Consider the following 25106-nt stretch of genomic DNA (forward strand, 5'->3'; position numbering starts at 1 on the left):
TTTTGCATATGCTCCATTTTAACCCCCCACTCAACTTGCATCTTTTGCAAACTCTCGTTCAGCTCTTTCTTTAATTCCTCCAATTTTGCATCCATTCTCAGTACTGTGTGAATGCAATTGCACAGTTAGAAGTGCTTCCTCCAAGTTTCCAGCAAGGTATGATTAATGCATGTAAACATGCTTAAATGGATATTGTGCAAAATGCAATGATGCAAATGCAAATGCAGAAATGTTAATCCCAACGATGAATATTTTAGAACAATTTTCACCAGAGATAAAAGCCTTCGCCTCACAAGACAATCCACTTTACAGACATGCATTCGCTTAGATGCTAAGTCTGAAATAGATCGCTGCTTCGTCTCAGATCTTCGTCCTCAATAATGCCCCTCAATGATCTGTAATCTGACACCATTAGTGCCCCGGCGGTGCTGAAGTCAGTGCGTCGCTCCTTGATGGATAGCGATGAAATAATTGTAGATGAGAATCTACTGTTGGATTACTCTTTGGCTCAATGGATCATTGTTTTAGTCTCAAATGTTGCACAATCTTTGAGCTCACTGCTTCGTTTCGTCTCTTCGTATTTGAAACTGATGCCCCTAAAGCGTTCCGTAATCTGACACCATTAATGCCTCTACAGTGCTGAAGTCTGTATGCCACTCCTTGATTGTTAGTGATAGAATGCTTGTAGATGAAAATATACTGCTGGATCACTCCTCGGATCAATGGATTATCATATCAATCTCGAATGATGCACGATCTTTGAGCAAGTCTCATTCTTGTACTCTGGACTTCTTTTTAGCCCTCAATGCATGTCTGTGTATGCGATCACTTGATTGAAAACTTTTATCTCTTCTTGTGAAAATTTTCTCTCGAATATCCCCTTGCTGATCAACATTTTCGCATTATGGTACGATGATGCAATGTAAAGAAGAATGAAAAAAAAACAAAAACAATAGAAAAATAAATAAGTTAGTGCACACAAAGAAAATAAAAGAAATTAGTTAGTATAGGTAAGACAATCGATATAGATAAAAGTGTTATTAATATAACACCTACCCATCATGATATCTACCCGAGCATGCTTTAAATAGATAATAGTCCTACCCGTACATGTTATCTACCCAAAATGAATAATTTCAAAAAATTGGTCCTAACCGCATGGTATCTAGTTCGCATGCTTTTATTCGGAAAAAAAAATATTCTACAAATTTAAAAGGTTAAGGTTTAGAATCGTTCCTCCTTCGTGTACACCTATTTTTGGGTACCTACTGACGGACAAAGGTTCAGTATGATTATACCTAGGGTGATCGTTCGACGGTTCACTATATGCTTGGTTTCGGCTCTAATGGGGAAAAGGGTACTCGAATTGTCCTTGATGTCGGTGCCCCCTTGGGCTACCAGACCCTCGATCCTCACCCATTACAGGTTTCGAGCGGAACGAGTTCAATTCGAGGGGATTCACTGCCTTATACCCATACGAGGAATAAATCCCTACGAAGGTATAAGGTATGTATCCCACGAGTTATTTGCTAAAACTCATACGAAGAATAAATTCTTACGAGAGTAAAGCATTCACCCCAACTAATTTGGATCGAAGCTCGTGTCTGGAGCTTATGTTATGCACATGTATGTGATGTGTGTGAGGAGGAACATACCTACCTTTGACTCAAAATGAAAAAGAAAAAACTCGACAAAAACTTGGACAGAGCTGAAAGCAAAAAGATAAAATGTTAGTATGATAATTAAAAATGAAGCAATTAAAAACTTCAATAAGCGGATCATAAATTAACTAAAACTAGAAATCATCATTTCCACCAAGATGACAATATGTAAACGACATACAGCCTGACTCTCTAAAAAAAGTCCCCAGCAGAGTCGCCAAGCTGTCATAACCATTTTTAGGTGGAACAATTAAATATTATTTTAAAAAACGATTATGACTCTAATTTGGAAAAATTGGGGAATTTGGAATTAATTTGGAATAAATTGAATAGAGTCGCCATCGACCTTTGGGTCAGGTAGGTCGAATACCTAAAAACGTCTTTTAAAACAATTTTAAGAAAAAATCATTTTTTAGACAAAATTCGGTATGCGTTACCAAAGATTCATTTAAATGGATTCGGAAGTCGGTTACGCGTGGGGAAGGATTAGCACCCCACAGCGCCCAAAATTGGTACTGTGTCGCTTACACATTGTCATAATGGTGGAAATTACAAATCGAATATAAAGTTAATTTATGATCCATTTATCGAACATTAATTAATTTGCTTCGAATTATTTAATTAGAGAAAATTCTTTAACTCGAAAGGAAATCTTGAAATTAGCAACCCTCCATCGGGGCAACTAACTCGAACTATTTCTCATTCGTAAAAGAATATTCTACCATTGATTATGTTAAAAATACAAATCGAATATAATTAAAACAATGTTTACATACGAATAAATTGATTAACTGAAAACGTGAATTGAATACAAATTAAAAATTTTGAAATTTACATTCACATAAAATAAAGTAAATTGTCATTTAAAATAACACACATTGCATTGTTTGAATAAATTAATTAGTAAAATATACTCGACTTATTGCAAGTTCCTATGTCGTTAAAATGCCGTATCGGATCGTACCACTTCGACCAAATGGTACTTTCCACGCCCATTCTACGCATACGTGTTCTTGAAAATATAATCGAATATTTCTTACATAGATAAAGATATAATGAAAATAAATGTAATTGGAAATACAAAATAAAATATTTACATTAAATGAAATTGAAAACATTATTTACATAATCAAAATAATTAACTAATGAGTAAAATACACATCCATACATAAATGTCTAAAAATAAATTAGTAAATATTACAAACCAAAATAAATATAAAACATTTAAGGGGCTAAAATAATAGAAACAGAAACTTAGGGGGCTAAACAGCAAAAAACAGAAAATTAATGGACCAAAATAGCACTAACCGAAATTTAAAGGACTAAATATAAAATAAAAATAATTTAGAGCCCATATCAAAAACATTAAACAGTCAAATACTAGAAGTGAAAATAACCCAAAAGTAAAGCTTATGACTAAATTGAAATTTCACAGAAACATGGAGGATCAAAAAGTAATTAAATAAAATGTCAGACAGTGACCAAAATAGAACATTTGCAAATATGATGGCTGAATTCAAACATCCACAAAATATCACAACACAAGAACTTAGGACTAGAATGAAACTATTACAAACATAATGTCCAAAAGTCAAATATTCACAAAAATGACATAACATACATTAATAGGACTAAAATAAAGTATTTTAAAAAATGGGGTGGCCAGATTCGAATATCAAAGAAACACACATGAAATATTAAATCAGTGGCTAAGATGTAACATTTATAAATATTGAAACCAGAACCAAATATAAACCAAAAAATGTTATAATACCTAGGATAGTGACTAAAATGAACCTAAAAGAAAATTTAAGCCTAAATCAAATATTAATCCCAATCGAACCCACAAGCCAACATAAAGGACCGAAATAAAAGGATGCAAAACAGATGATCAAAATCATAAACCTCATCGAAAATAAAAACTAAGAACAAAGATGGACTAAAATAGAAGGCGACCCAGTTTAAAGACTAAAACATAAATGTTAATAAATTCCATTAATATACATACGATGATCAAAATAAAATTAATCACAAATCAATAAACCTGAATAGGCATAAAACCAAACTAACATTACAGAAAATTTAAGGACTGAAATAAACATTTCACAAATTCCAGGCTTGATATATAAAAATTGTCATAAACATCAACACATATGTTAGGACGAAAATATAACAAGAAATAAAAAGGAGACTCAAATAGGAAAACTGAAACCTAAAAGACTAAATAGGAATTAAACCATACACAAGCCAATGGCTAAAATAATATATTCACAAATATAGTGACCAATGTAAAATATTAACAAAAATAACTTAACAAATAATAAAAGGACTAAAATATAAATAAGGAAACATCAGAATCTGAAATCAAATAAATGAAACTTCATTTAATGGCTAAATAATACGGTTACAAAGCATCAGGGACCAAAAGAGTAGTTTACCCCTTAATATGAAAACACGGAAACCTCTAAACGGCGTCGTTTTTGAAACTGGGATATAATCCCATTTTAGGGTTATTAACCGAACCCTAAATCATTTTCACCCCTCTCTCAGCCTCCTTCCTTTCCCTTTCTCTACTCTCCTTTCTCCCTCGCCGCAACAGCCAAACAGAGCACTCAACCCCGGCCACCGTAGAACGGTGGCCACGGGGTCTCACAAACTACACAGTTTCCCCTTAAAATCGACCTGAAACTAAACCCCCACTCACAACCAAACCCGAAACCCCCAAATCCGAAAGGTAAAAAAAAATATACCTCCAAAGATAGGGCCTAATCACCCCGATGAAGCAATGGTGGTCGGTTATGGGTAAGCTTCGGTTCCTCTCTTTTTCCTTTCTGATTTTTTTCTAAACCCGAATGGTCTCTCCCTTTTTTTGTTATCACCCCCCTCCCTCTCTGTTCTCTTTGCTCTTTCCTTTTATCTTGCTTTGCATGCTGATTTTTTTTTACTTCGTTTGGTGAGATGATGAGGTCTATGAATAGGGTTTGATTTCTCTGATTTGGGTGAATAAAGTCCAGATTTTTCGGGATTTTTGGGTGTTATTTTAATGGGTTTTCAGATTTAGGCCACTGTATTTGATAAGTTGATATTGATTTGGTTTCTGTTGATTGTTTTTTTTCACTGTTTCTATCACTGTTCGGCCTCTGTTAATGATGACGGCGACGATGAGATGGACCGGCAGCAGTGACGACGGCGGTGGGAAGTGCAACTTGCTGCTGGCGGTGGCGGCGGCTGGATAGGGGATTTAGGGTTTGAAACCCTAATTTGTTTTAGGGTTTGAAACCCTAATCTGATTTGGTTGTTGGGCTCTGGGATTGGGCCAATTGGGCTTCGGGTTGTTGGGCCTCTGTTGGGCCTTGGTTGGGCCTTGTTGTATTGGGCTTTGGCCTGCAAAATATGTAAAATGTAATATTAATAATAAATAATAATAATAATAATAATAAAAATAACGATAATAATAATATACAAAAAAGACCCGGACAAAAACGGGTGTCTACACTAACTTTTACTAGAATTGAAAACAAAATCGAGTCATTGGCCCATAATATTTGTTTAACTTACATAACCCAGACTCATAACAAATTCAATAACTTAACGGACTGCAGCAGTTGATCCAACATCCCTGAACAATCTATCAACTAATTATATCTAATTTTCAGCTAATTACATTCTAAAAAAAAGCCCTAGAACATGGTTTGCTTTAGCAAAGAGTAATTCACCTATCATTATGAATCAGATGAATGGTAGTTGATGAGATCGAGACGGCCGTTGACCACAATACAAACTTGGGAAATGGAAAGTATTGAGATGTTGGTCAGCTCATAAGAATGATACACCTTGGCGTTACGAATTTCTGTGGTTTTGTAGTAGAAGGCGTTCACAAATAAGCGCCATGGCTTACTAGGATTTGGAAGAGAGTGACAGATTATTACATGACACTGCTTTCCTTTCATTCATTAGCATTTATTTTCTTTTTTAAATAAAAAATTATTATTCCTAGATATTTTGGGTTCAAGTAGTTGTATTCGCAGGATATGTATGTATTGCTAATAGATTAAGAAAATTCTAGATAGATATTATATTATAATAACCAGACTATTTAAAAATAAGAGAAAGAGGAAGTTTCTATAATACAAACACGACAGCAACGGAATTCCCCTGATTATTGCAAGCCATAAGAAAATGTTCTGTCCTTTTTAAAGCATTAGATTTAGACCTCATTCTCTTCCATTAATTCCTTTGTCTTAGTGGACAACAATTTGCTTCTTTTCTCTTTCGCTAAGGAAATTGTTCTACCTTATCCAATTCCAAGGGCCTTTTTAAGCTGATTATAGTGGGAATATTACTATGTTGCCTCTTTGTATTTTATAATTAGCAAAGCACTGCATAGCAGGTCCACTCATCAATCATTCAGTCTTTGGAATATCAATAATCAATACATGTATGTCCACTGCCTAAGTCTAAAATGCAGTCAAAAACCATCTAATTATCTAATTAATGATAGTGCAATAGTGACGGGTTTAAAAATATTTTTATGAGTTAACACATATATATTTATAATAAACTTTTTCGTATATGGTGGATGTAAATAAAATTTCAAAATGAATGTAATCAATTAAATAAATAATTCATTTAAGTAAATCAAATTTCATTATGAACAAATCGTAGATCTAGCCGTGTTGTGAAATGCAATTTAGCTACAAAATTTAGGGTATGCTTTGTTCCTTGGTATCCAACTTGGCAATTTAAATGAAAATAAACTCGCATCTACCACCTAATTAAAAATGGTCCAATTTGGAATTTAAGGAAGATTGTGAGTGTGAAGAAATGGTACTGTTTCAGTACATGGAAGGGTGTCCTGCCAAATACTCATCTTTCAAAAGATACGAATGGATATTGCCCTCATATGTAGAGTTGTCGTACATCCATTTTTCTAACTATATTTTACAGAAAAATAAAATCCTTTAATGGAGGTTGGTGGTGCACGCAACAAACTTTCTCACTGCCAGAGCTGGACAAACACAACGCACAAGCAACGTGGACAGCTGTGGATCGAACTCTCACAGCCTCAAGTTCCATGGTGTTCGCGACGTGGACCTACCGTTTACTGGCACGTGAGCAATGAAACAACTGTCTCAATCCCCCGACTGAGCCTTTGTTTACTTAATCTTCATCTTCTCCACCTGGCATCTCTTTAACATTTTACTATATTTTCGATTAATCTCCTACTTCCTCGATCCTCTTCAATCATTCTGATCCTCAGCGTCGTGCTTAATTAGGAGTCCACGTTTTTCCTAAAGACACATTTCATATCAGGTTGGAGATTCTTACTCACATTTCAATATCCAGTTCATGCATTTAAAAAAAAAAATCAGTAAAATCAATGTATCAACAAAAAAAAAAGTTTGACCTAGCGATGCATGCATTTTTTTAACATTTGTTTATTTTCACATGTTCAAATAATTTAGAATTTATATAACAAATGAATTCTTTTGTTTCTCTCATCTAAAAAAGATCTTTCAAAATAATAATTAATTGTTTTTATAAATGTGTAGAGCAAACCTTTTAAAAATAAATAACATATATCAATAATTAAGTGACATAATGAAATTAGAAGGATTATTTTTGTAATAACTTTTACAATATCTTATTTGAAATAATTGATTAACAAATAAGATATCCATAATTTTTTTAAGAAAAAAAAAACATATGCGGATATGCCTTGCAATATTGTAGACGTAAAACCTATGGGAAGGATGGAAAGAGGAGGGACACGTTGTACTAAATGAGTGGTTTTGGAAATATTGTATATAAGCTTACCAAATTTTATGCCTTAAAGGATCCGTCTAAGTAATTACCATGACATGTCCACCACATATTTCGTAACACCGATCAATGCCAAGCGTAAAACGCCCACTCATTCCCCGACCCAAATCAACGGCTTAGATTATCTCCACGCGGCCACTAGGCCCCACCTTCCCACTCTTTCTTTTACGTCAAAGGAAAATAGGAAGACCATTTTCCGTATTATCCATTTATAAATTCCACGTGGGATCAATAATTATAAAAATATTTAGCTTACACGTCTTTAAATACCCATTTGGGCCCTCCAAAAACACACGCCTAAACCATACACAGAAGAAGAAGAAAAAAATGGAGAAACAGAGCAACTCCAAGAAAACAGCTTGGATCAGGGGCAAGTTCTTAGGCAAAGGCGCCTTTGGTACCGTGAGCTTGGGATTCAATGAGTCAGACGGCACCGTTTTCGCTGTTAAGTCTGTCGAATTGTCAACGTCGACGTGCTTTCCCAGCCAATTGGAGTGCTTGGAGAACGAAATCAGGATCCTCCGTTCCCTTTCATCTCCATACGTCGTTGGTTATCTCGGCGATGACGTGACCACTTCTTACCGGAATCTTCACGTGGAATACATGCCAGGTGGTACTGTTGTTGACGCGGCGGTTGTTAAACAACGGTCGGCCGACTTGCATGAGAGGGTTTTGCGGTGGCACACGCGGTGCTTATTGTTGGCTTTGAAGTATGTGCACGACCAAGGCATTGTACACTGTGATGTCAAAGGGAAGAATGTTTTGGTCGGTCCAGATTTCACCTCCGTAAAGCTCGCCGATTTTGGCTCCGCAATTGTAAAGGAATGTGCGGCGGACAAGGATCATAGTACCATGATCACGCCACGTGGAAGCCCTCTATGGATGGCTCCGGAGGTTATACGCGGTGAGTATCAAGGGCCGGAGAGTGACGTTTGGTCCTTAGGCTGCACCGTCATTGAGATGGTCACCGGAAAGCCAGCTTGGGAAGATCAAGGCTTCAACTCATTGGCTCGTATTGCTAACTCGGAGGAATTGCCTCGGTTACCGGCTCAGTTATCTGAACTGGGCAAGGATTTAGTTGACAAGTGTTTGAGAAGGGATCGGAAACAAAGATGGAGCTGCGATCAGCTGCTACAGCATCCATTTGTGAGATCGGCTTCAGCCCCGATCGGGGAACCATCTCCACGTTGTGTGCTCGATTTCAACAGCTCGGAGTTCAAAGACAATGAAAATACGGGAAACTTGGAAGGTTCGGTGAGGGAAAGGATAGGTAAATTAGCGAGGGAAGGCGGCGCGTTTTGGGAATCGGATGGATGGGTGGCGGTGAGGACTTACGGTCGTGAAACGCATCAAGAAGGGACAAAAGAGGAAACGGAGTGTACAGGTACGGTTGGGATTATTAGGCAAGGAATTGAAGGGACAAATTCGGAAACTGCTGATTGTTGTTATGGCGCTAACTCAGTGGAGTGGCAGTGTTGCAATTACGAGGTCACGAAAAGGATAAAATGGTCGAGTGCTTGGAGCTGTCCGAATGGGTTACAAAAGGGAGAGTTGAGAATCTACATCTTTTGTAATTTATTATTACAACTATTTTTCTGTAATTTAAGAAAACTCATATATGTTTTATTGGTCTTCTTTTATTACTCCTTTATTTACTATATTCTTTTATTTTTTCCCTCTAGGCCTCAACTTTCTCGTGCCATTTCCATTTTCATTCACTCATTCTATACCTCAACTTTTCTTTTCTTTTATTGCAATTCTGATGCCGCTGAATTATATTTTTTTTATTAATTTAAGGTGAATACAATGTAGTCTATGTTAAAAAATTATCAATCATTTGATATTATTCGCTCATATATCACTGTATGGATGGTGCTCAAATCTAAAACTTCAAAGAATAATAGTAATTTCTTAACAATTAAGATTGTTTAATTCGTGTTATATTTGAGACCTTATCTTAGGTATTAGGGTGTTGTTTGGTTGACGGCTTCTTCCGGCATTGAAAAGGCACATAAAAATAGTGGATGAGTTCAACGCACAAATTGCTTTATGGGATGATCAAGTGCACCAATTTGCTTGATATATAATATCATTTGAGATACACTTGGTAGGTAGATGCTCATTTTGAAGCTTCCCACCAATGTTTTTATTTGTGTTTGGCCGCGTGGTCCAGTTTTGGAAGCTTCACCGTGTTCCCTAAAAACAGAGCATGCTCTACTAGTAATGAATGTTTTACAACTATTTCCCGTGTGAATGTAGTGGTAACATTTTGTGACAAAGTAAGATGGAATTACGCGGAATGGGATGCGATAATAGAGTATCAACTTATGACCCAAGAAAAGTTATTGGTTTGTTTTTCACTTGTAAATTTAATAATTATTGGTACAACTGTTTGGAATATTGTTGATGAGAATAATTGGATTATAACGATAATAGGTAATTTATCATGTCTGATTTGAACGAAGAATCGTAATCGGGGAGGGATGAATTAGGGTGGGGCGGGTGGGTACAGTTACCCCTTTGAAAATTTAAAAATATCATATATTATAGATTTTCTCTAATTATTTTCTATTAAAAAATATGTTTTCATCCCCTGAAATTTTATGAACTCTTTTAAGACATTTCCAAGATAGTTGTAGCACAGTGATAGACTCAAATCAAGGTCCTCCTCAACCAAATTTCTTTTGGTTATTCTTTGCCATTCCACTCATCTTCCAAGACACTTGTAACACAAAGTAGCTCAATCATCAACACTCATACCGGTGACAAAACATCTATCAATCGAGAGTCTTAACTGGAGTGAAACATCCTCCAAATTAATGATGCACTCCCCACATAGAAATTGAAATGTGTATGTCTCTGATCTCTATCTCTCCATTAATAGTGAAGAAATGAGCGTGGATTGAAATCTACAACCTCTGATTACTTGGGAGATGTACTCAAATTCGACTTGTCTTTAAGTACTCAAAATATGAGTCGGTAGATAGATTAGTATATCAAAAAATACGATTATCAACCTCTGATTACTTGGGAGACGTACTCAAATCCGACTTCTAAAATACGACAATCAATCTATACGATAGAAATTTAATATATAAAAAAATAATATATTGAATAAAATATAACAAAATTTAAATAATATATTAAATAAATTTTAACAAAAATTTCTTACCATATCCAGTTAATGAGTCACAATATATTTTCATCCAATCGTAGTATATCCATTTTTTTCCCTTGGACAAGTACCAACAAGATCTCACTAGAATTCTCTCTAATTCATATAGTCAGATCCAGGGTACTCACCAGTTTAAGCTAATGAAAGAGACAAATTTTTGTTGGCCACTTCTTTTTCATTGGATATCTTTCTCCTAACTTGTTGCTTCAGCTTTGAGCTCAGTGAGAGGCTCAAATCAAGGTCGTCCTCAACCGGTTTTCTTTTGGTTATTCTTTGCCATTCCGCTCCTCTCCCAAGCCATTTGTTTGCAAAAGTGGGATTCATATGCATTAGCATTGGCTGCATTTTTAGTTCGTCCTGAAACTCTTCCGTTTGCCCGACAGGTTGCTGGTTGAAGATGAAGTTATTATTCATAGGGGCAACCTCATTCCTTGCGTTTGAACCAAGCTCTTCATTCATGTTTGAATGACAAAAACCAGTTTTCCATCTACTATTTATGCATTTACTGAAGTAAGGATCGGACACTGAGTTCCCGTGGACAGCACTCCATGGAATATCGCTGTATATGTCAATGCCAGAAACATTAGGAGGCTTAACTTACAAAAAAATCAAAAGCTCAATCTTACTATACCTGATTACTCTTAGATGATCATGAACCTTGGACTTGTGCCAGAGACTTTGAGAATTGTAATTTAGGCTTCCCAAAAGGTGCCTGTTGTTTAGAACTGTCACATATACCATGATAGATTGTATTGTTAGAGAATATTTGTAGAATCTAATTAACCCTAAACAGTAGCGGATCCATAGCTTCTCAAGGCTAGACATATGTCCACTATAAAATCTAAATTTTCTTCGGTTAATTATTTATTTTATTGATGGCATCTACTATGAAATTTTATGTTGCTAACATATATATATATATATATATATATACTCTCAAAAATATTTTTGGATCCTCCCATAACCCTAAATTTACAATCGAGGATCTATGTTTATATGGTCAAAGAGTTGTACATACCTTGACCCTGATCATTGATCATTTTGCTCCGATACATCTAAATACTAAAAAAAATCGAAATTAGAACAATTCCTTTTTAAGATTGCAAATGGTTGATACATAGATTTTAAGAAAGCACCTGTAAATGGCTTTTGACATGAGAAATATTAAGACCCTTGATGCTCATTAGTTGCAAGACCAGCTTTGGAGTTGCTCCTACACACCAAAGAGCAGACCAATTTAAATGGATATTTTGTTTTGAAAAGCTGTAAATGTAGTAAATGGATGGCAAGGATCATACTGTCCTGACCTCCAAGTCTCTCCACCGCTCGAACGAATGAAAGATGAAGCTCGGTGGTCCAACGTAGCCTTGGCATCTTTGATCTCGCATACGACCGAACTCCACTTGAAGTAGTCGCCTTCTTCTCACCTTCTTCAACTATGCTGTTGCTAGAACTTGTACCTTCTTTGACTTTACTTCCACCATCACCTTCCTTATCTTCATCCAACTTCAATGGATTCTTCTTCATCCTGATTATTGCAAGTTGATGTCAACAATTCAAGTACAAGTCTGTGAGAAAGAAGGTTCCATAGCTTGGAAGAATGTAGAGCTGGTTTTCCCAATCTATTCCAAATGGAAAGTACAAACCCTAACAGCACTCAGTTTTTGGTGGAAATAATATTTGTCTTCATACATTGCGGACCCAGATCATATTCTGTGGATGATGACAGATATATACATGTCATGTACATAGCCACATGCATGGGATGCTGTCATATATACTATGGTATATAGAAAGGTAATGACATGACATACTAGCTAGATGCTATATTTGGGGCAGCAAAAGATAAAATCACACAGATTTATTCGTAAGTAATTATGTTCGCTACTTTTTTAATATACAATTTATTGAATATATTAATAAGTTAAAAAAATTAAACACATACAATTCTTTAAATTTAGGGTAAAGTACACAAATGATCTTTGATTATAGGGTGTTGCTTTGTTGAGTCCATTGACTATTAAAAGTTACAAAATGATCACTTGACTATTCATATGTACCAAACTCATCATTTTTGTTAAAATATTGACAGTCGTCTGAGCTGGATGTTAACTTGCTGATTGAGATATAATAAAATTATATTTTAATAATGTCTACTGACACTACCGTTACTTTGAAGTACTGGCTCAACGACATAATGTTTCAAGCATTGACTCAATGACATAATATAAATGGAGATCGATCCACAAAATATAGCTCAAGCGATTCTAGAATCATATTTTATCATATCTTAGTCAATAGGTTAACGTCCAGCTCAAACGACCACCAATTTTTAAACAGAAATGGACTAGTTCTGAATATATGAATAATTGGGTGACCACTTCATAATTTTTAATAGTTGGGGGACTCAACAAAAAAAATCCTATAGTCAAGAGATCATCTTGTAACTTTTAATATTGGAGGACTCAACAAAGCAATACCCTATAATCGAGGTACCATTTGTTTATTTTACCCTTAAATTTAACAATACAACTAAGAGGATATGATATCTATAGCATTTAAGTAAAATCATACTTCCATTTTCTACCTTAAAAAACACTTGTATTTTTATTTATTTAATCACTTTTAAATGACATTTTTTCACATAAATCTAAAACAAATAGAAAGAAATGAGTATATAAACTAATTTTTGGTGAGAATTTAGTTAAATCTAAATACCAAAATCGCACATATATCAACATTTTTGTAAAGAAGAAAAATATTATTTTTTGATAGAAAAATTGATGTTGTAGAGAGATTATAAAGCCCTAGAAACTTGAAAAGGTGTGGGTGTTGGGGAAGACAGTGCAGTTGATTCTTGCTGTCGGTGATCACGGATTTGTCTTTGTCCCTCATTACCCATATGACCGCTCCTAATAAGGACAAGCCTTGTATTTTATTGGCTACTCCCAAGATTCCTCTGCCTCTCCCACAACATGTTCAATATAATATATCAATTTTGCTGCTTCTCAAAGCATATCGGATTCAAAGCCATCACAGCTTCCATGATCGCCATTCTCTTACCACCAAATTCGATCTGATTCTTACAGTAAAGTTTTCACATGCCATACTCATCAACTGTGATAATGTTCGGGGGAAAAACATCAAATGTATGCATTTGATGTGCATGTGAAGAAGATGAAAAGAGGACAGGGAAAATTCTTTGTTTGATGTGCTTATGGAATAGGCAGGTAGGGTCAACTCCTACCAATCTCTTCTCCCAAGGCAGGATGTTGTCTAAACATTAATATAATATGGTTGCATGAGAATCCGGATCCCTTTTTATGCGGATCGAACCGACAATGAGTATGTTTGTCCTTTCTCTAACCATCACATCCCCATTCCTCATATTAAATATCATGACATGATGAATGTGTGCTAATGATTTACATCACGCATAAAGTTTCTTGAGCTATATGATTAAGAAATATTTGTTTAGAGCGGATACATATAAATTAATTATATAACATGAGATGAATACATATAAAATTTTAGATGATCATATTTAATAAAATAAATAAATAATTAAAAAAATTATATTTTAAGATAGACAAATGTCTACTCTAAAATAAGTTTGAATCCGCTACTAATTGTATTAACAAACTAAACTTATCCAAGCTCTAGTTTTCAGCTTCCTTTCTTGTATGCTCCCAAAATCCCACTTTTGTGTTTAGTTGATTGGATGGGGGCAAATTGGTGATTATGGTATGTGTTCCATTTGAAATAATTTTCATATGAGATACATTAATTGATTGAATAATTAATAACATTTATGTTGTCTTATTTTTTTATATATTCAAATTCTAATATTTATTTTATCTAAAGTTTAAAGGTCAAAATGATACTTCATTTGAAGTTCAAGGTTTAACTAGTATTCTATCTAAAGTTCATGGGTATAATTAAATATTAACTCCCTTTAATTAATACGTCACATCATCAAACTAACGTGAGTTAACAGGTTAGTGACTAAAATGTTACAATCGATAATATAAGTGAGTAAAATTTAATAAATCGATAATATAAATTACCAAAACTTTTTTTTTTTGAATTTGGTGAGTAAAAATATACAAATATGAAAGATAAGTGACCAATCAAGTAATTTACCCTAGAAAATCCATAATATTAATAGATCCTAGAGCAATTATTGAATATGGAAACCTCATCCAGATCCAATGGTCACTATGAATAACTTGTACTAGCTTCCATAATATTTTGGAGATATTATTCATTAAAGAGTCTTACTCTTCCCTTGTTTTAGCTTTAGACTTGTATAATCCATCTTATACAATTTAGTCTTTAATCTTTTATGGAACCAATTCCCAATATTAAATCCTTAATTCGAAACTCATATTTAACCCCATAGTTAACCAAAATTACTCCATTAGTCCTCAACATAATTTAAAATTAATGGATTAGTTCTCGAAGGATTTTTTAAGGCGTCACAATAAGGGTAATCAAATATAAAGGCTCTCCCACCTCAGATATCGTGATCGATTTAATGAGCAAACAAAACAAACACGAACATTCAACTCAAATCTCTCGTCTTCTTTCTAGTATAAGCCTGCTCTTATTCAATGACATTCAATCAATCCATTATACCTTTTTCAAGTCGACTAAGTGCTTTTTAGGCATTGTTCATCCAGGTTGAAAGCTAACCTACACGCACGATTCATGTTTCAGTGCCTAAGGTCGTACGGTTTGTTAGTTTCAACTCTAGTCTTGTGACATAGTACGATAACACAGGCAGGGACAGATTCCAGTACGGTTGACTTGGCGGTGAAATGAGCAAACCTACCATAGGGGAATATCTGATAGAAGGCTGCAGCATAATTTTTGCATTGAGTAATTAGCTTGGTTTTCCAGTGATGGGGTCAAACAGGATGCAGGTCTTTCAATGATTTTGCCAGTTGGAGAGTCCTCTTTTGGTCGCCTGATAATTTCTCCTGCTAGCTCTATATATTCGCTCCCCCTTGGCATCCCCACTTGCTTTCAATAAATAAAGAATCGATAGTTTGCTGTCTATTTTCATGTTTCATCGAGCAAAACCAGGTATGCTTGAACTGATAGGAAGCTGTCCATGGAAATTTCACCTGATGTTGGTGAGAGATTGACATCTTCCATGAAAATTTGTTGGAATAGTTGCTTATAAGTTATCACTGACCATCCATTCAGAGTAGTTTTCAACACCATCAAGCCTAAATTGGTCATTTGGAGAATCACCCTTATTAATCCATGGTAAGATGCCTGACAAACCTAAAAAGTGGGATTTATAGGTTTCACCGCCATATTGAGTTAAAGAACGGGAAAGCTTCAATCCAAACTGATGAAGTGGAAAACTGGAAACTGTTAAGTTGGGCACCCATTTCTGCCAAGTAAAATCCTTCTTCTTCTTCAAAGGGTGAGCCTATTGGCTTGTAAGTTGGCCAATAAGGGTGGTGGAACTCCATTTGAGTTGGTTTTGTTTTTGGAGAAGAAGCTTTGCTCTATAGCCATGAAAATGATAAAGCACCAGGAACAAATGAAGCAAAAATAAAATAAAATAAAAACTCAATCATAAAGAATTCCTAAGATACATTAATAGCATACTTCTTCAATAATTGAATGCTGAGGTTATTTTATCCTTATATATCAAAATTTCATTCAAGGAAAACCCATTGAATAACATCAATGGTTAAATGAAATGTTATTTTTCATTTAGGTTCTTGGTTCGAGTATATACGTCTGCAACGTGTGTTCGTCATTCCTACACTATTAAAAAAGAAAAAAAACTCTTTCAAGGATTTATTTTTAACATTGGAAATCATGCAAACCCATCCAAAGTTTACATTGAAATAATTAAAGGATGGTGGTGGATATTTCTTTGATTATTTCACACAAATCCAAATCTAAGTTTCTTTACAATATATAATACAACCATAATCCGTAAACCTACTTTCATGTTTAGTATACAAACCATATGCATCATCATACATTAAGTGGGAGGAACAATCTACCGATTAATAGTAATTGGGTGAACTACACGTTGAGTATTACTTTTGTTTTATTTTGGTTATCCAACTATTTTTTTCAAAATCATATTTAACTTTACGTTTTGATTTTATTTTAATTACATACTGTTAAAAAAGTAACAGAACTACTGACGTGATATTTTTTATTTTTTTAAATGATGATTTGATATTATCTTATAATGACACATCAATATCACCTTTAATTTTTTAACTACATGTGAATAAAATAAAATTAAAACTAAATATTAAATATAATTTAAAAAATATTAGAATAGAATAAAAGTAATTTAGGTACCAGTAAACTGCATGTTATTTTGAGGTTCACTACAGTGTAAAACTGCAAAATTAAACTACGTTGCCTACAGTAAAAGAAAGTGTTAAATTTTTATAGGGGTAGAGGAGAGCAAGAAGGGCACTTGATTAGCCCATTTTCATTGCAGGTCGTACAAGTCTTGAACCCAGATTTTTGGGTGTACATTTTACGGCTACCGTCGCATTCGTTGCACAAGACGAACCTATAACAGCCGCAATTGTCGCAAGTGTCAGGGTCAGCAGCGGGCAATCCTTCCACCAACTTCTTGAGCTCGCCCGTCTCGTGCAGCTCTTTGATCTCCTCTGCACCGCCCATGTATCTGCCCCCAATGAAAACCCGCGGCAAACTCAGCTTGCTTTGACCCACTATTCCTCGCAATTCCTTTAAGAAACTAGAGTCCATCGACACATCTCTTTCGTTGATCGAGACTCGGAATCCTTGGAGGATCGAAAGGACGGTCTTACAATTCTCGAATGTCGACCGAACCACACGAAGGCTCGTGGAATATACCACAATCCGCTTGTCGGAGCCCGGGATAGAGTTGGGGCGACCCGAAATCGAATCCGGGATTTTCCCATTTGGGACGGGAGCCCAAGAACGGCGGAGGGAGTTAGCGAGTCGCACGCGGTGGAAGACATTGGCGGCGGAGAGAGGGGAAGTAGAAGAAGAATCCTCCGTGCAAAGGCGTTGGATATCTTTGAAAGAAGAGAGGGAGAAAGAAGATGAAGTCTGAGGAACTGGCAAAGACTTTTTTTGGTTATCCCACAGTCTCCACATTTGATTTGAAAGATTAGATGTTCCTTTCAAAAGTTGAGTATTCAACACCTGAAAAACACCATGAGTTTGGTGGCTCACTTTGTTGTGTTGTTTTTTGTATTAAGGTAGATGAGGGGAGCTAGGTTTAGTTAATTTGGAAGGGATGGGTTCCTTTCAGTTACCATCTTCTCTGCTGTAAATTGAATTCTGCCTCACCATTTTGACATTACCCTGAACACAAGCAGAAATGGAAGCATTCTGTATTCACTGTTTGAGCAGCTATAGCTTACCTACTTCTGCTAACCCCTTTTGCCCATAAGTGAATGGGAATCATATTTGGCATTAACATGGGACATTTGGCTCCTCCATCAAACGCTCTTAGCCAATGGCTTTTAATGAAGTTATGGAACAGCAACAAATAAATAAAAAGGGAGTTTGGTACCCAAATTCCATAATATCTGCAACAGATAGACAAGCGTGTTGGAAGCACTGAAGGGATTGTTTCCTAAAGTTAGAGATGACAAAAGCAGCATATATCCCAAAGCGGAGTGCTCTGAAAAGTTCAACATCTCACATGGCTTGGACAGAGGATATAAGTACATACATAACCCACATCCACATGCTGATTAATCAAGATATTAATCTCTTACGTCTTTGTCCTCCCAAAATTTTCATTTCCTTCTATGACTTGAGCCAAATTGTTTTTTTAAACAGTACATATTTCTCGGGCTTGCTAAGAAATAAAAACATTGCAATTTCATTCCATCATAGTATTTTTGTATTATATACATGCATATATGTAAAGATCAGTTGCTTCGTCTGGTTCAAGGAAAAACAAAAGACATCAAAATATCCCAACCTAAGTGTTCCTTGAGAAATCTAGCAGTTAGCAGTTTGCACTGAAATTTCATAAATGAAATTGATAGCGAAGCAAGAACTACCAAGTTTACCTACATGATTGCATGCATGTCCAATAAATACCAAAACTTAGGAGGATTATATCATATTCAGCAACTAAAGTAAGACACAATTTTTATATGAATTTTGCAACCGTCTAGCAAGATTCCATTTTGTACGCTCATTGCTATAAAACCAGAACAGAAGAAGAATGTCATTGCCATACTAAAATTACAGCCTCGTTTATTAGGCGGGTTACTGAAACATCTCAACGATAGTAGATGGAAATCTGAGGAATGTCAATATCATTGTCGTCATCATCCTCACATGCCACCACCACATCCAAGTGAGATCGGTAGGGAGGCAATTCTGCCTTTGAAATTTCCCGAGCCACATCCACCACCTTCTTATCCAATCGCTCTCTGTGTCTTGGGATCATGCTGTTGAAGAGCAGGCAACTTCCATAAGATATGCTGTAAGCATTCAAGCCCTTGTCTTTGAGCCACCGGATGAGCTCTCTCAGAGTGGGATTACCTCTCAAGATCCATCGGTTCCACACAGTCCAGCTCATGTCCCGGTGCTTAATGACCTTGGGCGGAACTGGCTCAGCCATAGAGAACAAAGGCAGTGCTAGGTTTGCGAATGTATTTCTATAGTCCTCCACTTTATGCACTCCATCTAGGACTTTGTATAGTTCAAGGCATACGAGGCCAGTAGCCATAGCTGTGGAAGTAGCTATTGCTGGTATGATTCTTCCGGCGATGAACTTTGCTTTTAGCTTATCCACCTCAGGAATGCTGTAGTTCCTTGCCCGCATGTTGGCAAGCCCGGCTATAAGATCCGTGTGATAGTTTGTATCATCATCCTGCAATTCATGGAATTACATTAGCATTAGCATCCATCACAAGGTGATGAGCTCAAAAAATAACACCACCAATAACAAGCATAGCACATAGATAAAGGGTTACAAGTTTTCACCACAGAGAAGATGTAATCAAACCTTTTCAAATTGAATTGGTTTCATCCTGAATCCTGGTGGCAGATTGTTCCTGGAACGCTCTAAGTTGAAGAGTAACTCATTAATAACTGCTGCATCATCAGTAGACACAGTGGAAATACTAGTAGCCTTCTCATCTGTCTCAATTTTAACACCTTCCTTTGGCTGAAAATCTGGGACTATTACCTTCTCAACTGCCCCGGCCAACATCTTAGGATTCTTGGCCCAATCAGGGACTGGGATACCAAATGTTTCAGCTCTAAGTATAGATGCTGCCATAATGAAGTTCAGATGGCTAGAATCAGCAGCTGAAAACTGAAGTGGATGTGGGAATCGCTTTGGAGCAGACCAGAAGGGAGCCCCAGTACTGGTTGCAGCATCCTCAGGAAATGTAAATGTTAACTGCTTCACCCGGTTCACAAAATAGTCTTCAAATCTAAGTACAATAGTATAATGTCAATAAAAAATTCTATAAGAAACTGAAGCAAACAAAAAAATTCCTCAATCATCTAGAGTACTACCTTAGGCGAGCCCAGGTGACACAATCTTGGAATGTCTCGCATTTTTCCCGCTCCAGGCACTCAAGGATGCGCTCTAAGTTATCCTTAGCCTGAGCATCACCAGCATTTCTCATCGATGTGGCATATTCAGATGGATTGGAAAGATAAGCATTCACTTCAGCAGGAGTTTTCTCAAGCAAGCCCTCAAACTCAGATCGAGCCCAAGTCAAGCAATGGTCAATGTTGTGTGGAAATGAGTGCACCGTGCACATGGGTGCCTGTTTCTCAGGTGGGTCTCTAGAAGCTCCGTAGTTCTCAGTCAGATGGGGAATCACCATCTGGGTGTTGCATTTAGCACCAAGAGTTCCAGACTCGAGAAGTGGTTTCTGGAAGTATAAGCACCTCTGATCAACATACAGCCTAGCATTGACATTATCTAATGCATTGATGGACACTGTTAAGTTCTCCCAGAAATTGTCATTAAACACAGACTCAGTTTCAGGACCCACACGATTTTGCAAAGCTTCAATTTTAAGCTGAGGATTTATATATGCAGCAGCTGAAGCAGCAACAGTTGATTTAGCCTGTCCGATGTTCCAATCACGGAACAAAAACTGCCTACTGAGGTTGCTCTTCTCAATTACATCATCATCTGTGATTGTTAGCTTTCCCTGACTATCACATGAAACACCCATCAATGCCACATTTTTCAGGAACTCACAGCCTAGGGCCCCAGATCCAACTATAAACACTTTTGCATCCTCCAGCTTCTTCTGAAGTTTGGACCCAAATACTGATATCTGTGCATCATAACGGCTATTCAATGGTTTAAAATCACTGGGGTCCAAGGGTTCAGTAGGAAGAGACTCCACCGAGTCAAAATAGAAGAACTGTCAAAAACAAAAGATCTGCGGTTAATTCTCCACTAACAGTCAAGTTGAAAAGCAGTCAGTACCATATCAGCTGTGAAAGTAATCAAGTATCACGCTAAAATAATTAGCACAAAATTGCCCTAATTAGTTCCAAAGACACCCTCTATTTAGCAGCCTCTCCAAATCTTACAAAAATATAACTGCCTAGTTTGACAGATTAATTAAGTGTTCAAAAGATGGAGCAGAGTTCAATTTAGCATTAATAGAAATATAGTCCTAATACCCTAACTAGAATGTGCTAAACATCTAAGCATTGGCATCCATACTTGCATGCATAGCTAGATACCATCTAAATATACACATGCAACAATGAGAAAAAAACATATGGAAAAGAGTAGTTCCAGAAACCTGAAAAAGAGGATGGAATTTTCCAGAACATGCTTTGACAACCTCTTGTCCCACAATACCTCCAAACATGGCAGCCATGGGATTCAGTACAGCCCTCGCACCAAAGGCAAAGTGCCTGAGAAGTTTTGGGTTAATATCTTCCACTTTACCCTCCCCAAGGCATTCATTGATGTTAGCAGCAATAGATGTAAGCTTCTGAGCATCCTCTTCTGATCCAGCAACAGGGAAGCGGCCCAATTCACAGATAAACCTATCCAGTGCTTGGAATGCAATGTGCAGGAGAGGTGGGAGGTCAAACTTTGAGAAATCACTCAAAAGAAAATCACCAGGGTATTTAAGAGCTTCCTTCAATGGCTTAAAATTCAACACCTTGGGCTGTTTCACCTGAGTGACAATGCCACCTTTTACATATGTACCAAAATTTGTGGTATCCTCCTCAAGCGTAAATGAGTATGGCCTTGCACTTTTAATCTTTCGTGGCTTTCCATCATTGAGTTCTATCATCCCCTGAACTTCAGAGAACACAACAAGATCCCCATCCTCAAACTCAAGCCTTTCATCATCGACACATGATACCAGGGCTGGGTTGTCATTGCTGATGGATGCAATTATGCCCGAGTGTGGTTCCTCTCCATCAACATCAAAAACAGTGAACTCAGGACCAAAGTCACAAAAGACTGTACCAAAAAGGCCTCTTACTTCGGTCTTGATAAAGGAAATTGGAGGCTGATGATTATGGCAGTAGTCATTATATTCGAGGGCTTTTTCTAGACTTACATCAGTGAACACAACAGCCTGCACCAGTTAGAAAATAACCAACTGAACACAAGATGACATACACAAAAAACATAATACAAGAGAGAAAGCAGGGAGCCAATATCCGATCAAAATCAATGGTTATATCATTTTTTCCAAGTGCCAAAAACCCCATAGTCTCTGGTCTAAAGCAAATCTAGTTAAATTGTAACCGGTTGAACATTTATCCCAAAACTATAATACAATTTTAAACAACAAAAAAATCACAGGAAGCCTAAACTTAAGCGAAGAACTAAATAAAACAATGAAAAAAATAATATACCTGGAAATCAGAAAGTTGTTCTTTGGTCAAATTGGAAGTTAAGGTGGAAATGACAACAGCATTGTTTAGCTCCTGCAACTTCTGAACAGAAGCAAGTGCTCTATTCTTACCTACATCATTCTCAGAAAAAACAAAACTACTGGACAAATCCCACATCTCCACCACTCCTTCATCATGCAAGGTCACAGACTTGACACCAGCAAGAATGAGATTCTTTGCTGAAAAAAGAAAGACATTGAAGTAAACATTCAAAATCATGTAATTGTTTACTTCATATAATTGTTAACAACAAGAATTGAACATATCGTTGATGGGGATAAAATTATCTTCAAACAACATCACAGAGCACAATGCTGTATAAATGTTCAATCTCAGGGTCATATCCTCCATGAAGAACGAAAGCACGTTGTCAAAAGAATATCAAGAAATAAAACATCAACACAACAGAATCAAATGACATTAGAAACTAAGAAAAAGAAAATAAAAAACAATAAAAGGAAAAGGTACAAAATCAATACCAATTTCAGCACCGAGTCCCTGCATGCCCGAGATGAGAATATTTGAGGCAAAAAGGCGGCGCATTGTCTCGCGGCCATACACAGCAAGCTGCCGGCTGTGCAGATCCTCATCAATATCATTCTGATTCGCACCCCCGGTAACCATGACAGGTGGCTCAATCACGCTAGTGCTACTGTAGTTACTGCTGTTGTCCCCTACGGTTACGGTTTTGTTATTAGCAGTCAAATCAGTGGCATCGGTGGTGGAAATATGATGCTTCTTGATCGGCGGTGTGACAGCGGAGTTGTTTATGTTGTTGGTGCTATTATTATTTTCAATCTCTCCTTCTACAACCTCTCCTTCACCAGCTCTCATTCTAGGAAGCATATAGAGAATTAAACTGCCGAAAAAACATAAAACCGCAGAAGAACAACCGTCAGTGCCACAAATGTACACAGTTTCATACTATCATCTATTCCAAACACTTCAGTTTTATCAAGAAAAAAAAACGGAGAAAGATGGGTAAATCGAACCTTAATTTTATCATGATTATTACTTTTATTATGATTTTAGCATCTAAATAAGAGAATAATAAGAAGAAAAAACGTACCGATTAGGACTCTGATTAAGTGATTAAGAGGAGGAAAGAATCTGAGGGAAAGATTTAAGAGGAAAGATGGGTATGTTTATGGTTCAAGTATGGTTCAAGTATGGTTCAAGTTTTGTGAGGGAATGAGAATGAAAATGCATTGATATAAGGAGAAGGAAGGGCATTTAGGGATTTCCAAGTGAAAAAAAGAATGCTTTTCTTGCTTAGGGTTTTGGCTGTGTAAGTAACCATTCCTCTCTCTCCCTCTCCCCTCGTCTATTGAGGAACAATAAATTACAGTAGGATATATGTTTACTCGAGTAGGCTTCCTAAGAATCCAACGGTCATTATCATATCGGAGATGCATACAGAAATTGAGATTTATACATAATATACTTCTAAGATTATACATTTATAAAAGTAAAAGAGGACCATAATGATACATAATAAGTTATTGGATTCCGTTATAATATCAAAACGAATATCGATAAATAAAGAAACACGATCAGAAAAGAAATAAAAAAACAATAAAATTTACGTGAAAAAGTGGAGGAGAATAATTTCAATATGGAGGAAAAAACTTGATTTCTGATTCTTACCCTTAATATTTATTTATATGAATAGATACTTGATTACAAATGAAACTAAATAAAGTAAAAAGCTACTTTAATAAAATTTTATACTTCTAATCAAGCTATGTATATAACTTTCTCAATTAATTTGTGTCGCTTTGAATTCGAGCCAAACTTTAACAAATCTTCACCTTGACACAAATTTTAAAAGTACTAAGGATTCGAGACATAACACCCAAATTCGAAAAGGCACTCAAACTCAACCAAAAACGATTATTCACTTCAACGAACAAGTTCTCCACCTCTTCCACAACACCCCTCGAACAGGTAATCTTCAATAATGAACACCGACCAAGTCCAAGTAATGCTCAAATTTGATTGTAAGGAGAGATTTGGTCATAATATATGCAAGATTATCATGAATGTTGACTGTGTCCATAATAATCACCTTGATCAATCACATCACGCACAAAGTGATAGCGGATATCAATATGTTTCATCTACTCATGAAACATATAACTTTTGTTAAAAATATAACACTTACACAATACTAATATGAAGGTTTTCACTAAGTTTAACGAAGAGTTATTTCAACCATATCCATTACGTACAAACTTTAGTGATCGTCATGTACTTGGCTTTAGTAGTTGACAAGGCGAATGTACTCTGCAGAGTATCTTTCCGACTAATGACACATTCTCCAACCTCAAAGACGTACCCTGTAAGTGATATCCTCTAATCAAAATCTCCCAAAAAACCAAAATTTACGTACCCACAACTCCATCTCTGGTTTACCCGAAGCAAACATCACTAGTACTGCAAAGATACCAAAAAATCCATTGGATCTTTCCAATGTTTTTTTACCGAGATATGTTATGTATCTACTCACTGGACTGACTCCGGATGCTAAGTTCGGATAC

General features: G+C 36.2%; 3 protein-coding genes across 5 annotated transcripts; 1 reads left to right on the top strand and 2 right to left on the bottom strand.

Annotated features, from left to right (window-relative positions):
- Window positions 1-7793: 7793 nt before the first annotated feature.
- Window positions 7794-9487, top strand: LOC120150597 (mitogen-activated protein kinase kinase kinase 18-like). The gene is made up of 2 exons (XM_039163249.1): window positions 7794-9113; window positions 9446-9487. The coding sequence occupies exons 1-2, from the start codon at window positions 7812-7814 to the stop codon at window positions 9485-9487; spliced, it is 1344 nt and encodes a 447-aa protein (XP_039019180.1). The 5' UTR covers window positions 7794-7811.
- Window positions 9488-17029: 7542 nt separating this feature from the next.
- LOC120150439 (uncharacterized protein At5g39865-like) lies at window positions 17030-18175 on the bottom strand. Its single transcript, XM_039163132.1, has one exon. It carries the CDS (start codon window positions 17794-17796, stop codon window positions 17092-17094), a length of 705 nt encoding a protein of 234 aa, XP_039019063.1. The 5' UTR covers window positions 17797-18175; the 3' UTR covers window positions 17030-17091.
- A 615-nt stretch (window positions 18176-18790) lies between these two features.
- On the bottom strand, window positions 18791-24457 carry LOC120150437 (ubiquitin-activating enzyme E1 1-like). Of its 3 annotated transcripts, none has more exons than XM_039163131.1 (7): window positions 24451-24457; window positions 23046-23347; window positions 22528-22745; window positions 21450-22244; window positions 20191-21059; window positions 19673-20105; window positions 18791-19537 (listed from the first exon to the last, which is right to left on the bottom strand). In XM_039163131.1, the coding sequence occupies exons 2-7, from the start codon at window positions 23188-23190 to the stop codon at window positions 18941-18943; spliced, it is 3057 nt and encodes a 1018-aa protein (XP_039019062.1). In that variant the 5' UTR covers window positions 23191-23347; window positions 24451-24457; the 3' UTR covers window positions 18791-18940. The 3 variants fall into 3 exon arrangements, with proteins under 3 accessions (XP_039019062.1, XP_039019061.1, XP_039019060.1); XM_039163130.1 differs by lacking the exon at window positions 24451-24457 and adding an exon at window positions 23636-23705 and having other exon boundaries at window positions 23046-23364; XM_039163129.1 differs by lacking the exon at window positions 24451-24457 and adding an exon at window positions 23636-23656 and having other exon boundaries at window positions 23046-23425.
- Between the last annotated feature and the right edge of the window lie 649 nt (window positions 24458-25106).

Source organism: Hibiscus syriacus, unplaced genomic scaffold (assembly GCF_006381635.1).
Source record: "Hibiscus syriacus cultivar Baekdansim isolate YM2019G1 unplaced genomic scaffold, ASM638163v2 tig00111022_pilon, whole genome shotgun sequence".
Taxonomy (NCBI): domain Eukaryota; kingdom Viridiplantae; phylum Streptophyta; class Magnoliopsida; order Malvales; family Malvaceae; genus Hibiscus; species Hibiscus syriacus.